Raw genomic sequence first — 16682 nt, 5'->3', positions numbered from 1 at the left:
GTCTCTGGGTTTGCCGCATGCTACTTGGATGCACAACCTGATCTACTACATGTACACAAAAATCTTATAGAGAATCTTTTTTTTTTCTCTGCAAGTAAAATATCAGCACACCACTGCACACATGTAAACATAAGAAACTCTGCTTTCTGCATTCTGCAGGTGAGAAAGTATCTGCTTATGCTGGATGTACGGAAGGATCATGTCAAGTTCTGGCGCCCTCAGATCCTCTTACTAGTGTCAAATCTCCGCTGCCACAAGAATCTAATCACCTTTGCAAATGATCTGAAAAAAAGTGGCCTTTTTGTACTGGGACATGTGAGTTTGGAGGAGTTAGGTAAGTAAAGTTCAACAAGATTAAATCTTTATTTTCTTGTATTGTCATCTGTTACGGAACATATGTACTGTCATATATTGAGTGCATTGTGATGTTTTGTGCCGGGCCAGTATCCATACAAAACACACCTGTACCTTCCATGATGGCAAAGCTAGTTGTCATTTACAGTGAAGGAAATAATTATGGAACCATGTACTGTAAATTCCTGAGTGACAACCTCCTTTCTACTGCCAGGTGGGTACCGGTGACGTGCGTACCTGTGTTCATTGTGAACGCTGTTCTGAATGCCGGGTACTTCCGGTCATGAAGCCAAGTGTACGCGTCCCAGCTTCATAGAGGATTAGTGAGCATGAACGGAAATGCTCGGCATTCAGAACAGCGTTCATGGCGAACACAAGTATGCTCTCCACCGCTGGTGATACTGCACTGAATAGTATGTTAGCACCGCCCCTGTAGGAGTACTAACATGCTAAGAGGGTGGGCTAGTATGGGGATAAAACGCCCTCACGACTAGTCCCTAACCTCATTAGCATATGATAGAAGATCTTTAGATTTTTTTTCTAAAGATCTCTATCTATGCTACTAGATGCATTGACGGTTAGGCAGGAATTAGCAATATGCACCCAGAACTGCTCGTGGCTCTGGGTGCATATTGCACCTGACAGGTTCCCTTAAATGTGCTTCTTTTTGAGCCACTTCTTTGTTGCCTTGGCTGTATGTTTTGGGTCATTGTCATGGTGAAAGACCCAGCCACGATCCTTTTTTAATTTCCTGGCAGTGGAAAGGAGGTTGTCACTCAGGATTTTACAGTACATGGCTCCATCCATTGTCCCATTGATGAGGTGAAGTAGTGCCCTTGGCCAAGAAACAGACCCAAAACATAATGTTTCCACCTCCATGCTTGACAGTGGGGACGGTGTTCTTTGGATCATAGGCATAATTTCTCTTCCTCCAAACACGGCGAGTTGAATTAAGGCCAAAGAGCTCAATTTTTGTCTCATCTGACCACAGCACCTTCTCCCAATCACTCTCAGAATCATCCAAGTGTTCATTAGCAAGCTTCAGACGGGCCTCCACATGTACCTTCTTGAGCAATGGGCCGTTGCTGGCACTGCAGGATTTTAAGCCACTAGGGTGTAATGTGTTACCAATGGTTTTCTTGATGACTGTGGTCCCAGCTACTTTGAGATCATTAACAAGTTCCGCCTTGTAGTTTTAGGCTGATCAATCACCTTCCTCATGATCCTAGATACCCCACGAGGTGAGATTTTGCATGGTGCCCCAGACCGATGTTGATTGACACTCATTTTGTATTTCTTTCATTTTCTTACTATTGCACCAACAGTTGTCTCCGTGTCACCCAGAGTTTTACTTTTTCTAGCCCATTCCATCCTTGTGCAGGTCTATGATCTTGTCCCCGACATCCTTAGAAAGCTCTTTGGTCGTGCCCATGTTGTAGAGGTTAGAGTCTGACTGATTAATTGATTAGGAGTGGCTAACTGGTGTGTAGGAGCCAGAACTCTTAATGGTTGGTAGGGAATCAAATATTTATTACTCTCTGCAAAATGCAAATAAATTTATATAATTTATACAATGTGATTTTCTGGATTTTATTTTGGATATTCTATCTCTCACTGTTAAAATTAACCTACCCTTAAAATTATAGGCTATTCATGTCTTTGTCAGTGGGCAAACTTAGAAAATCAGAAAGGGATCAAATAATTATTTCCTTCACTGCATGTACTGGCTGATACAGCTGCTAAGTAATTAGTGCCAATCCGCTTATACGAGTGTCATCTACTGGTGCAGATATATAGATGTAGTGTACCTTATTCTTTAGTGTCCAGCGGGACTAGTGCAATTCCAAAAAACAGCAAAGCGCACATACAGTTAGGTCCAGAAATATTTGGACAGTGACACAATTTTCGCGAGTTGGGCTCTGCATTCCACCACATTGGATTTGAAATGAAACCTCTACAACAGAATTCAAGTGCAGATTGTAACGTTTAATTTGAAGGTTTGAACAAAAATATCTGATAGAAATTGTAGGAATTGTACACATTTCTTTACAAACACTCCACATTTTAGGAGGTCAAAAGTAATTGGACAAATAAACCAAACCCAAACAAAATATTTTTATTTTCAATATTTTGTTGCGAATCCTTTGGCGGCAATCACTGCCTTAAGTCTGGAACCCATGGACATCACCAAACGCTGGGTTTCCTCCTTCTTAATGCTTTGCCAGGCCTTTACATCCGCAGCCTTCAGGTCTTGCTTGTTTGTGGGTCTTTCCGTCTTAAGTCTGGATTTGAGCAAGTGAAATGCATGCTCAATTGGGTTAAGATCTGGTGATTGACTTGGCCATTGCAGAATGTTCCACTTTTTTGCACTCATGAACTCCTGGGTAGCTTTGGCTGTATGCTTGGGGTCATTGTCCATCTGTACTATGAAGCGCCGTCCGATCAACTTTGCGGCATTTGGCTGAATCTGGGCTGAAAGTATATCCCGGTACACTTCAGAATTCATCCGGCTACTCTTGTCTGCTGTTATGTCATCAATAAACACAAGTGACCCAGTGCCATTGAAAGCCATGCATGCCCATGCCATCACGTTGCCTCCACCATGTTTTACAGAGGATGTGGTGTGCCTTGGATCATGTGCCGTTCCCTTTCTTCTCCAAACATTTTTCTTCCCATCATTCTGGTACAGGTTGATCTTTGTCTCATCTGTCCATAGAATACTTTTCCAGAACTGAGCTGGCTTCATGAGGTGTTTTTCAGCAAATTTAACTCTGGCCTGTCTATTTTTGGAATTGATGAATGGTTTGCATCTAGATGTGAACCCTTTGTATTTACTTTCATGGAGTCTTCTCTTTACTGTTGACTTAGAGACAGATACACCTACTTCACTGAGAGTGTTCTGGACTTCAGTTGATGTTGTGAACGGGTTCTTCTTCACCAAAGAAAGTATGCGGCGATCATCCACCACTGTTGTCATCCGTGGACGCCCAGGCCTTTTTGAGTTCCCAAGCTCACCAGTCAATTCCTTTTTTCTCAGAATGTACCCAACTGTTGATTTTGCTACTCCAAGCATGTCTGCTATCTCTCTGATGGATTTTTTCTTTTTTTTCAGCCTCAGGATGTTCTGCTTCACCTCAATTGAGAGTTCCTTAGACCGCATGTTGTCTGGTCACAGCAACAGCTTCCAACTGTAAAACCACACACCTGTAATCAACCCCAGACCTTTTAACTACTTCATTGATTACAGGTTAACGAGGGAGACGCCTTCAGAGTTAATTGCAGCCCTTAGAGTCCCTTGTCCAATTACTTTTGGTCCCTTGAACAAGAGGAGGCTATGCATTACAGAGCTATGATTCCTAAACCCTTTCTCCGATTTGGATGTGAAAACTCTCATATTGCAGCTGGGAGTGTGCACTTTCAGCCCATATTATATATATAATTGTATTTCTGAACATGTTTTTGTAAACAGCTAAAATAACAAAACTTGTGTCACTGTCCAAATATTTCTGGACCTAACTGTATTGGCAACAGCTTGGCAGTGCAGAGCTTCAGTAAATGGCAGTAGTCATTGTAGACATGGCTACTTAGTTACAATGTTGGACTATTAGGATGGACACTGATGACTTTCATTCTGACAGAATAAAAAGAGACTTGACTTATCGCAGGTTGCTATGGCGACATTGTATGGTAGACTCTTAGATCTAAGGTTAATAAGCAGTGTTGTATGGAAAGAACATTAAAAGGGTGGATTTGTATTTCATAAAGTGCTTTTCATTTTGCGACCACATTTAGCGAGTCATTAAGCAGAGTTGGCACTTAAAGAGAGCAAATTATATTTTCTATTTAAAAAGTAACACTTCCCAGGACCTCAATCTGTGAACTGATCATACTTGGAGGACATAGGTCACTCTGATAATAATCTGTTCCTCTGTGCATAATGTTAGGTAGAGGTAACAGAATAAAGAAATGCCAGATGGTGTACAGTATATTCTCATGGAACCCTGAAGTCAATCAAACTCACTCATATTGGTGTGATTGGCCAACAGTCTAATGATGTAGCAGGAGAGAAGGATCTAACATGTCAGATATCCAACAGGCAATCCTTGGTTCTCTGAGAGATAAGCCACTGCCAAAGGATTCTGGCAGGGTCTTTCTCATGAAGAATACTGGAACGCTATGTATGAGGGACTCTAGCGAGATTAACAATTTACTTATAGCAACTGTGCAAATATGCTATGGTTTTAAAATTTAACCTAAAGCTTTAATATGGAATACATCAAGACAATTTTGAAGTCTATATTAGAGTTTTTAATAAGATTACAAAAAAGCACTGCAGTATAGGATTGTTCCCAATAAACTCAAGAAGCTAGTGCATAGCCAGTTGGAACCCTTGCTACTATTTAGTCTAAAGTTGGCAATCCAAAACTACTCCCAATAAACATTACCTTATACCACCCAAATAGTTATACAGCAGTGAGGCACCCAGTGTTACACAGCATCCGGGTAAAGTCCTATTCTTAGTGATTGGGAGATGAACTGCTGGACAAAAGAACATCCACTATACAAGTTAATCTCAATAAACTAAAATATCATCAAAAAGTTAATTTATTTCGGTAATTCAATAGAGAAACGCATATATATATATATATATATATATATATATATATATATATATATATAGAGAGAGAGAGAGAAAGAGAGAGAGTCATTACAGAGTGATCTATTTCAAGTGTTTATTTCTGTTAATGTTGATGATTTATGGCTCACAGCCAATGAAAACCCAAAAGTCATTATCTCATAAAATTAGAATAATTACTACAAAACACCTGCAAAGGCTTCCTAAGCGTTTAAAATGGTCCCTTAGTCTGGTTCAGTAGGCTACACAATGATGGGAAAGACTCCTGACTTGACAAATGTCCGGAAGGCAATCATTGACACACTGCACGAGGAGTGTAAGCAACAAAAGGTCATTGCTAAAGAAGCTGGCTGTTCAGAGTGCTGTATGCAAGCATATTAATGAAAAATTGAGTGGCAGGAAAAAGTGTGGTAGAAAAAGGTGCACATGCAAACTGGACAACCGCAGCCTTGATAGGATTGTTAAGAAAAGGACAGTGAAAAATTTGAGGGAGATTCACAAGGAGGGGACTGCTGCTGGAGTCAGTGCTTAAAGAGACACCACATAGGGACATATCCGGGACATGGGCTACAACTGTTGCATTCCTTGTATCAAGCTACTCATGACCAATAGACAACATCAGAAGCATCTTTCCTGGGCCAAGGAGAAAAATAACTGGACTGTTTCTCTGTGGTCCAAGGTGATGTTTTCAGATGAAAGAAAATGTTGCATTTCATTTGAAAATCAAGGTCCCAGAGTCTGGAGGAGGAGTGGAGAGGCCACAATCCAAGCTGCTTGAGGTCTAGTGTAAAGTTTCCACAATCAGTGATGGTTTGGGGAGCCATGTCATCTGCTGGTGTAGGTCCACTGAGTTTTATCAAGACCAAAGTCAGCGCCGCCGTCTACCAGGAAATTTTAGAGCACTTCTTGCTTCCCTCTGCTGACAAGCTTTTTGGAGATGGAAATTTCATTTTCCAACAGGACTTGGCACCTGTCCACACTGCCAAAAGTACCAGTACCTGGTTTAATAACCACATTATCACTGTGCTTGATTGGCCAGCAAACTCGCATGACCTAAACCCCATAGAGAGTCTATGGGGTATTGTTAAGAGGAAAATGAGAGACACCAGACCCAACAATGCAGACGAGCTGAAGGCTGCTATCAAAGCAACCTTGGCTTCCATACCACCTCAGCAGTGTCACAGGCTGATCGCCTCCATGCTACGCAGTATTGATGCAGTAATTCATGCAAAAGGAGCCCCGATTAAGTCCTGAGTGCATTTACTGTACAGAATTTTCAGTAGGCCAATATTTCTGAGTTTAAAGTCATTTTTTCATTTGGTCTTATATAATATTCTAATTTTCTGAGATAATAACTTTTGGGTTTTCATTGGCTGTAAGCCATAATCATCAACATTAACAGAAATAAACACTTGAAATAAATCACTCTGTTTGCAATGACTCTATATATGTGTTTCCCTTTTTGTATTGAATTACTAAAAATTAACTTATTGATGATATTCTAATTTATTGAGATGCACTATATATAGAGTGTAAAGAGCTGCAGTGTTTTGACTGTACAATGCTTGTTTCTGGCTATGATACCTCCTAACAACTGATCAGAAGGGGGTTGCAGTTAGCACGCCCTAGCTTATTTGATTTTGTTGGTCTATCATAAGGATAAGGATTTAATTATTGAATCATATCGCAATATGACCTCTCCTGGCTGGTCTGTTGGGGTGATAGGATGATTGTAATATTTCTGGTGCTCTAAGGAAATTAAAAGTTTTATGTAATAACAAGTGGTCTAGGACAGTGAAGTGTATGTTAATACATGGGATCTGGTGTAGTAATGGGATTAATGTCTGCTTCATTGATAGAATGTGGCCATGTCATGGTTAATGGCAAGTGTTTATGTGATTAAAGGTGTTGAAGAAGTTAAAGTCCACTGTGATGGTAGAAAAGGGTACTAAATGGATAGCCATCAAGATCCCTGATGGTCTAAGGCTTAATATCTACATCCTTCATGAATAAGGGTACTAAATATTGAGGCTCAAGACCCTATAAAAAAATAAAAATCAAGAAAATCCAGCACCAGAATAAATAAAATGAAAAATTACAAAAATTAAAAGCCCATTACACACACACGTGTATAGGGCATAATAAGAACATGGAAATGTCAACGCGTTTCAAGCAAAAAAAATCTGTTATTCAAGACCCTGTTGGTCAAAAGCGGTGAACATTTTTTTTTTTATTTCTACATACCTGTTGGTCTAGGGTGTTCAACAGGTCAATGCCAATATTACTAATGCACAGACAAGAGGTTAATGTCGGTATTTCTGGTGATCTAGGCCAGAGAAATGGGTTATAGATTATACCTGGTGACTAGTTAGTCTTACATCTTATAAATCTCCAGTTGCGGCCGGTAGAACAATGATCATTCCTGGAAACAAAAAGGACACTTTTTCTGCAATTATTTTCTATGAACAGGGTTGTGAATAGTGCTGGGGCGTGGGTTCTTTAGATCTTCTCATAAAGCTGCCCCTGTGTCCAATGTTTCCACTAGGGTAGCCTCTACAGTGGTTTTTTTTTAATGACTATTATCAGTAAAGACCATTACTATTACCAGTAAATTACCATTGTACAGACTTGGCTTTTCTGCAGATCTATGGATATTCATGTGTAATATGATTACTTTATGTCATATGTTTTCATCTTTTTCCTTTCTTATTTGCAGATGTGCTGCCTTCTGACCCTCTTCAGACACAAACAGATCTGTGGCTACAGCTAGTGGATGAGCTCAACATCAAGGCGTTTGTTAACTTGACATTATCAGACTCTGTGAGATATGGGGCTCAGCAATTGCTCTTTATTTCTGGATTAGGTAGGTTTTCTAGTTTCAGTAGTAATTCTGTTTTTCCGATAATCACTGACGTTGGTCTAGAGTTGGTTGGAACTGTCTGTGCAATTAGACTGAAAATGTCAGATCATAGCAATAACTGCTCTGTAAATAGTCTGCCCGATCAGATGAACAGGATGGTATCATTATTTGATGGGCATAAAAATCCTTCTCATTTCACTACTGAGGTTGTTTTATTACTGCATGTAATACAACTGCTTCTATTACAATAGACATGACTTAGTTTGCTTGGCTAAAAACAATCTTTTTATTAAATCTATTCAAACCTTATATGACAGCTTTTCAATAATTACATTCATAATCTCCTCTTTGTCCACTAACGCTAAGCTGATCACCCATGAGGTACTTGATGGCACGTGAACATTTATCTATGAAGAAATTGTAGAACTATGCATAAACTCATATTAGGCTCTGTGCGCACTAGACCAATTTACCCGCGGATTTGCCGTGGAAATTTCTTGATAAATGTCTGCAATCTTTGTGCAGACATTTCCCAGCAAATCCTATGTGAAAAAAAAATAGCTGTGCGCACACTGCGGATTTTTCTCAAGAAATTTCCTTGAGAAGAATTTCTTGAGAAAAGTTCTTGAGAAAATGAGCATGTCAATTCTTTTCCGCAGGTACCCTGCGGATTTCGGCAGTACAGCCTGCAAAATCCGCAGGGAACAACCTGCGGGAAAATCGCGGCTAATCCGCGGCAAATCCGCATGCGGATTTGGTGTGGATTTTTTCCGGAGGTCCGGAAATCTTCCACTCCCAGAAGTTTCTCAAGAAATTTTCTTGAGAAACTTCACATTTCTAGTGCGCACAAAGCCTTAGTGTTTTTTGGAACTATCAACTGTTCGTTACATTTCTAGTTATGTCACCCTATGTCTTGAAAGTCCTTTTTTAATCTTACATACTTCCATTACCAGATCTTTATGCCACCCATTGTGAAGAGAACAAATGTATGCCAGGCTAAAGGTCCAGTCACACTAAGCAACTTACCAGCGATCCCAACAACGATAGGGATCGCTGGTAAGTTGCTAGGAGGTTGCTGGTGAGATGTTACACTGCGACGCTCCAGCGATCCCACCAGCAACCTGACCTGGCAGGGATCGCTGGAGCGTCGATACACGAGTTGCTGGTGAGCTCACCAGCAACCAGTGACCAGCCCCCAGCGCCGCGTGGAAGATGCTGCGCTTGGTAACTAAGGTAAATATTGGGTAACCAACCCGATATTTACCTTGGTTACCAGCTCACGCAGCTACACGTGCAGGGAGCAGCGCACACTGAGCGCTGGCTCCATGCTCTCCTAGTACAGCACACATCGGGTTAATTACCTGATGTGTGCTGCAGCTAAATGTGCAGAGAGCAGGGAGCAGCGCACAATGCTTAGCGCTGGCTCCTTGCTCTCCTAGCTACAGCACACATAGGGTTAATTAACCCGATGTGTCCTGCAGCTACATGTACACAGAGCAGGAGCCGGCACAGGCAGTGAGAGCGGCGGAGGCTGGTATCGAAGGTAAATATCGGGTAACCAAGGACAGGGCTTCTTGGTTACCCGATGTTTACATTGGTTACCAGCCTCCACAGAAGCCGGCTCCTGCTGCCTGCACATTTAGTTGTTGCTGTCTCGCTGTCACACACAGCGATCTGTGCTTCACAGCGGGACAGCAACAACTAAAAAATGGCCCAGGACATTCAGCAACAACCAACGACCTCACAGCAGGGGCCAGGTTGTTGCTGGATGTCACACACAGCAACATCGCTAGCAACGTCACAAAAGTTGTTCGTTAGCAGCGATGTTGCTAGCGATGTTGCTTAGTGTGACAGGGCCTTAAGAGTAAAGGTGCCTATAGATTCTAGATATCCTTTGGCCAAAATCTTGACCCCCTGCTGAACAGGTCCAGATATATTTGGACAGTGACTGAATCTTTGTGATTTGGCCTCTGTATGCCGCTATTTTATATTTAAAGTGAAGCAACTCAGATGTAATTGAAGCATAGGCTTTCCAGTTTAACAAAAGGGGTTGAACAAAAATATCCTGTGAAACATTTAGAAATTGCAACTATTTTTCTATAAATCCTCTATCTTCAAGGGTTGAATAGTAATTGGCCAAATTTACATTACCTTAAATAAAATGTTCATTTGTAATACTTTGTAGAGAATCGTTGTTTTCGCAGTATGTTTTTGGTCATTGACCAATCCATACTGTGAAGCGCCAGTGCGCTTTTTTTTTTTTTTTTTTGCAGAAAGCACCAAACTGTTAATTTGGCCACTAATAACATTTCTGCTATCTTTCTGATGGATTTATTCACTTTTTTTTCAGCATGATGGTATGTTTTTCTTCTATTGAGAGCTTCTGTGACTGTATGTTGTAAGTTCACAGCAACCGCTTCCAAATACCACACGTGGAATCAGCTCCAGACCTTTTATCTGCATAATTGATGATGGAGTAAGGAGGGAAAAGTCCACACAGCCCATTAAAGTACTTTTGCACTAATTGGCCAATTACCTTTAGTGCCTTGAAAATGAGGCAGCTACATATTAAAGAGGTGTAATATCTAAACCAGGGGTCCCAAACTCGGCTGAGTGTATGAGGTGCACAGAGGAAAAAAAATAATTTGGGGGGCCGCATTCTTTGCAAGACAAAGTGACATTTTTATTGGTACCATATATATATATATATATATATATAATTTTTTACACACCTTTTGGATCACTGATTTTGAACATTTTTCACTTGTTTATTATAACAAATGTCATGCCTTATTTTGAGTTTGTTTGTTTTTTTACATTTTATTCCTTTCTTGTAACTAATAGTCTTACAATTAGAACCATATAGAAATTGTGGCCATCATCTATTAGTAATGTTCCCCATCTTGTTGTAATGTGCCCATCCTTGTCCCCTTGTAGTATTGTGCCCCATCCCAGTCCCTATCCCACAGTAATATGCCCATCCTTGTCCCCATCTTGTAGTAATGTGCCTCATCCTTGTCCCCATCCTATAGTAATGTTTCCCATCCTTGTCCCCTTGTAGTAATGTCACTATCCTGTAGTACTGTGCCCATCCAAGTCCCTATCCTATAGTAATTTGCCCACCTTGTCCCTATCCTATAGTAATGTGCCCACTTTGTCCCCATCCTACAAGGCCGGTCTCTCCAATCAGAGCTGGGGGTGGGTGAAACAGAGTTTACCCAGCTCCAGCCAATGATCAGTGCTATAGCTGCACTGATCATGGCTGGATTTCAATGTTTTCAGCCATTTTCAATGGCTGAAACATTACAGTGGTTGTGATTGGCTGAGCGGCATTCGTCAGCCAATCACAGCCTCCGTAGGTCCGGGGAGTAGACACCACCCCTCCTGAGATCAGGCAGAGGCCCCCTCCTCCCCGAATATAAGGTATTTGCAAAGCGATCGCAGCCACCGGGGTACATCATGGGTCTGTAAGTATCAGGGAGCCATGACGTACCCAGTATGTCATAGATCACTAAGGGGTTAATGTACCGTCCTTCACATACACACACAAAAAAAACACCATTCTTCTCACCTGTCCCGCGTTCTCTCGGCTGCCTCATCTCTGCTTCTTGCTGTTTGCAGGCCCATGCCCCCGTTGACTATCGCAGCTGATGCAGGGGCCGCAGCCCCTGTCAGTGATTTATGTCAGATGATTGCTTTGCCGGCGCTGCACGCGCAGAGTCAAGCTTTCTATGCACAACGTTTCCAATGCAGCCGTAGCCGTCCGCCAATCAGAGGTAAGCAGCTGAGGTCAGGCAGTTTCCATTGGATGAATAGTTGTGCACAGAGTGGCTGCGGGCGGCCCCTGCACCTGACGCGATAGTTAACAGGGGTACGGGCCTGGGGGCCGCACGAAGCAGCCTGAGGGGCCGCATGCGCCTCACAGGCCACGTGTTTGAGAGCTCTGATCTAAACCCTTACTCCAATTAGGATGTGAATACCCTCAAATTAAAGCTGAGAGCCTATCCTTTAAGTTCATATTGATTATGTAAATGAACCTAGAATATCCTTTGGAAAACCGCTAAAACTTGTTACTGTCCAAGTTTTTTCTGAACTTTATGGTTTGTGTTTTTAATGGGGAGAGTAACGTATGCCATTGCTTAACTCATCTGTCAAGGAATACCTCTTGGGGGAACAAAAAGATTGGATGTTGAAAATCAGCTTGTCTGTTCCTTCCATTTCCTAAAATCATCTGTCAGGGGAGAGATGCGAGGCTTCACACAGTAGATATTTGGCCGGTCCTGACAAACGTCTCTATTGTGTATAGGACCGTAAGTAGTTAAAAACAGTTGTTTTCAAAAGACCAGATTAAAGAGAATCTGTCGCTAATTTGTTGCCACCTAAGTATAATGTAGGGACAGAGATGGATGTTTCACTTACTGAACTGCTACTGTAGTTTTGATAATCTCCTGCTGATAAAACAGTGATTTTATCACTAGACAACTATTAAACCTGCTGCCTTGTAGCCCTCCATATCCATGAGCTCTGTATAACCCTGCCCTTACCACTGATTTCCAGCTTTCTTCAAATGCACAGTGTATTTAGAAAGCTGTTACTAAAGGCCCAGTCACACACAACGACTTACCAGCGATCCCGAAAACGATGCGACCTGATAGGGATCGCAGGTAAGTCGCTGGGAGGTCGCAGGTGAGATGTCACACAGTCAGATCTTACCAGCGATGCAGGAACAATACAGGTCGCAGTAGCGACCTGTATAACGATCTCAGCAGTCACTGTGACCCTGTCACACAGTGTCAAACACAGCGATGTGTCCTGCCCAGCAGGACATCACCTTTGAAGAAAATGGCCTGGACCATTCTGCAAGGACTAGAGATCTCACAGCAGGGGCCTGATCGCTGGTAGGTGTCACACATAACAAGATCGCTAACAGGATCGCTACTGCGTCACCAAACGGTGACTCAGCTGCGATCTCGCTAGCGATCTCATTATGTGTCACGGTACCTTTAGTGTTGTGGGGGCAAGGTTATACAGGGCTCCATATTCAGAGAACTGCTAGATCTGCAGCAGATAAAGTAGTGATTAGATCAAAACTGCCGCATGCAGCCCAGGAAGTGGCACATTGCAGGAATCAGGCTCTGCCACCACATCATGCTGCTTTTAGATTGGATGGCAAAAACCTTGTGACAGCATCAAAATGGCAGTGATACAGGTCTATATAAGTATAGTTATACCATTCCTACTATTTTACAGTAATGCTTTGCACGTTTTTTTCTGTTTATGCTGCTGTAATTTGTATTGTTTTTTTCGATTAACGTAATAAATATTTTAATGATCTCACATTTCCAACAAAGAAATTCTGTTTTCTGTATAGCGATTGCTTCTGTAAAGTGTCTCAATCTATAATCCTGAATATTCATTTACTGACTAATATATTCCAAATATGCCTGTACCCAGAATCATTATACCAATAACTCATATTCCAGTAACCCTGGAAAATGCACTCATTATGAAACATATACTTTATTGCTGTAATGTTATTGATTGCTCGGGGTCTGTTATTGTGTTTTGCAGGTGGAATGAGGCCAAACACTGTTATCATGGGGTTTTACACCCGTTCCTCAACAGAAGAGCTTCTAAGGAATGAGCTTGAATTGGACCATGGTAGATCACCTCCATTGATGTATACCTCAGCTGGAAGGAAGCAGGCCACTGAAAATTTCTCTCCTTGGGAATATGTTGCCATTATATCAGATTCTATTAAGATGTCCAAAAATGTTGTGTTAGCTAGATACTTCTCAGAATTTGACAAAACTCATGTCTGCAGCCAGAAGGGTAAAGAGACCTACATTGATGTGTGGCCATTAAACCTTCTGCGACCAGATAGCGCCACTTATGTGAACACCTGCAGTTTATTTCTTCTTCAAATGGCCTGTGTCCTGAACATGGTAAGATCTTGGAAAAAAGCCAAGCTGCGTTTGTATCTCTGTGTAGAGAGGGAAAGTGGGCTTCATGGCCAGGAAATCAAACTGAAGCAGCTACTAAAAGACCTTCGCATCAAGGCAGCCATCCATACAGTCGTGTGGGACGATGTGGTTTGTCTCCATTGGCATAAGCAGGTGGCAGGAAACTCAGAAACCTCTGGAGAATCTTACCTGAACTTCCCAAATAACTCATTAAGGATATCAACTGACTATTTAGAAGCTGTAAATCAGATGATTCTTGGCCAGAATCCCAACTTGCCTCCAGCTGTCCGATTTTTGTATCTACCTCGTCCCCCTGCAGACACGTCTGTCTACAACAAGTTCCTGCACCAGGTGGAGATGATAAGCAAGAATTTGGGACCAACTTTGCTTATTCATGGGGTCACTCCTGTTACAAGCACTGAGCTCTAATGTATCTACAAACTTGACCTGAACTTGCCTGTTGGCTCAAAAAAATACCAGACATTTATATACCAGAAAAAGTTCTAGTGACCTCACTTATAATACAGATGCTGAGAGTCTAAATCACTGTGAGGAATTGTATTCAATTCCATTCTGCCTTAATTGACATCGCTTTTGAGATTTACTTGGGCTTACCTTGGTTGCTAACTAGGCCACCAACAAAGAATAGGTGGGAGCAGATTGAAGTTCGTTGTACTAGATTCTAAAAACATGGCTGCTATCTCTCAGAAACCTCGCCACTCCTTTCCATGGGATACGTCTGGTGTTGAAGCTCATCTCTATAGAAGTGAAGGTGGAGCTATGCTGTAAAATCACATACAACCTGTGGAAGGTCTGGTGCTGTTTTTGGAAGGAAGCTTTCATGTTTTTCTCATCATGTCCAACTCTTGTCTGAGTTCACATGTTGAGGCTTGAACAATTACAGGAACTACTTGAGGTATTCTTTTTTTCTTATTTACCCTAAACTTGAGCTTAGCAAGCGTGCCAAATATAAAGGCTACTAATTTATTAGACGTGGACCATGCATATGTGTTAGCTGAAAATCTGCTCTTAGTGGACTTGTGCAGTACACTCCAGGGATCGATGACCACTAAAGCACAGGTTTGGACTGATCAGACAAGAGATGAGATGTGCTTAGCTTTTCATATTGTCAGAAACTTTAGCATTGGGCTTGAATTCTAAATAACTTAAGTAACACTCACATCGCTGTCATCAGAAGCAGTCACATTGAATTCGACTTGCGTTCTCCATTGAATAGCATTACTTTCAGTGGATGTAAATGATGAAAATACAATGCACATCCTAGAGGTTTTCCATTCTTTTTCAATGGACCAAAAGGTCTAATATGTGTATGAAAAAGACATCTCCTGTAACCTTGGATTGGATTGATATGTGTTGCTAGTTTGGATAATGCCTGGAACAGGCTCATCTTTTTCTGATTCAGATGATGTTAGTGCCTCCTTATGGGATAATTACATTCTCATTCGAGACTCGGTACTAAGCTTTCTTAGTTTTGTTAATTTCTCTTGCGTCCTCCACTAAATCCTTTTTAACTTTGAGAGCTCAAGAATACAATTATACCAAACAAGAGGTTTATGCTTTCCTCCAGCCTTCCTGACTATAGTAATTCTATCCGTCCTGACTTTCTTTGCATCTGAATTGTAACTTATTGTTCAAAGGAGTAGTGGAGTCGTACATTGCACCAAGAGTCACAGATTTTATATAGTTTTTAACTGGACATTTGCCCCTTTTTTATTAGAATACTATGCTTTCTATGAAGGTTTTTACCTGTCAATTCTGGCTAAATGCCTACTGATCTATATTCTTCGATTTATCTCTTGTAAGTCCTCTTATTTACTATTTCTCAATACAATAGTTCAGAAGAAAAGCCTTAAAGTGCACCAAGTACAAGGATTTTCATATATAAACTAAAACCAGTGCTATACTTGCGCTATCATGCTGATTCTAAACATACCTTTAGTTGTGGGATTGGATGTATACTGTCTGAAATATAGGCAAGTAAAGTTTGTGAAATGCGCTGTTATTTGATGATAGGTGCTGCAGAATATCTAATAAGTGGGTTGGGTTTTGCTAGTTATTCCCGCCCCTGTCTGCCTGCCTGTCCTTCCTCCCCATCTCTGTTGTTATGGCGGGAGGAGGGAGGGAGGGAGGATAGGGGGAGGAAGGACAGGCAGGCAGACAGGGATAGGAATAAACTAGCAAAACCCAACCCCCCTATTAGATATTCTGTTGCACCTATCATCAAATAACCATGCATTTCACAAACTTTTGTTGCCTATATTTCAGAAAGTATACATCCAATCTCAAAACTAAAGGTATGTTTAGAATCAGCATGATAGCGCCAGTATAGCTCTGGCTTTAGTTTATATATGAAAATCCAGGTAGTTGGTTCTCTTTAAAATATGTCTCCAGTGTTTTGATGTCAATGTATGATTATGACCAAGATTCGTATGGTTCCCAAATTTGAAAGCCATAAAAACATTACTGTCAATTTTTTGTATAAAATTTGTAAAAATGAACAAACAAATCTTTTATACATTAAGTAATTTTTCATAGAATTATATACATCTCTGGTATCATTGCCAAATCACTAGGACCCCACAGATTGCAACTATAAAGGAAAGAAAATTCTTAAAATTGTGCAGTGGTAATAAAGAAAGTCATATGGTGTTTCTATCAATTCTTCTAATATGTGGTCACAATACCAAATTTTCCAAGTATATCTGCACACACTATTACAAGTGTACTCAGCGGTACAAGTGTATTTTCTAATATTATATGCCTGCTTTTGCCAAATGTACTTAGTGTCTTAGCCAGTAATTCGCTTTGACAGGATCTACGGTAAGTAGATGCTCCTTTTTTATGACAA

The 16682-nt window shown here is 41.1% G+C and overlaps 1 protein-coding gene across 1 annotated transcript in view; it reads left to right on the top strand.

Moving 5' to 3' along the window:
- LOC142295390 (solute carrier family 12 member 9-like) overlaps window positions 1-15727 on the top strand; it is a 351139-nt gene extending 335412 nt beyond the window's left edge. Inside the window, exons 11-13 of the mRNA XM_075338493.1 lie at window positions 160-334; window positions 7707-7853; window positions 13422-15727. Coding sequence (XP_075194608.1) covers window positions 160-334; window positions 7707-7853; window positions 13422-14242 — 1143 coding nt within the window. The 3' untranslated portion in view covers window positions 14243-15727. The remainder of the gene's footprint in view (window positions 1-159; window positions 335-7706; window positions 7854-13421) is intronic.
- The last annotated feature ends 955 nt before the right edge of the window (window positions 15728-16682 follow it).

The sequence above is a fragment of the Anomaloglossus baeobatrachus genome, chromosome 3 (assembly GCF_048569485.1).
Source record: "Anomaloglossus baeobatrachus isolate aAnoBae1 chromosome 3, aAnoBae1.hap1, whole genome shotgun sequence".
NCBI classification, from domain to species: Eukaryota; Metazoa; Chordata; class Amphibia; order Anura; family Aromobatidae; genus Anomaloglossus; species Anomaloglossus baeobatrachus.
Note: the sequence above shows the minus strand (reverse complement) of the source record. Positions and strands in the feature narration are given on the sequence as shown.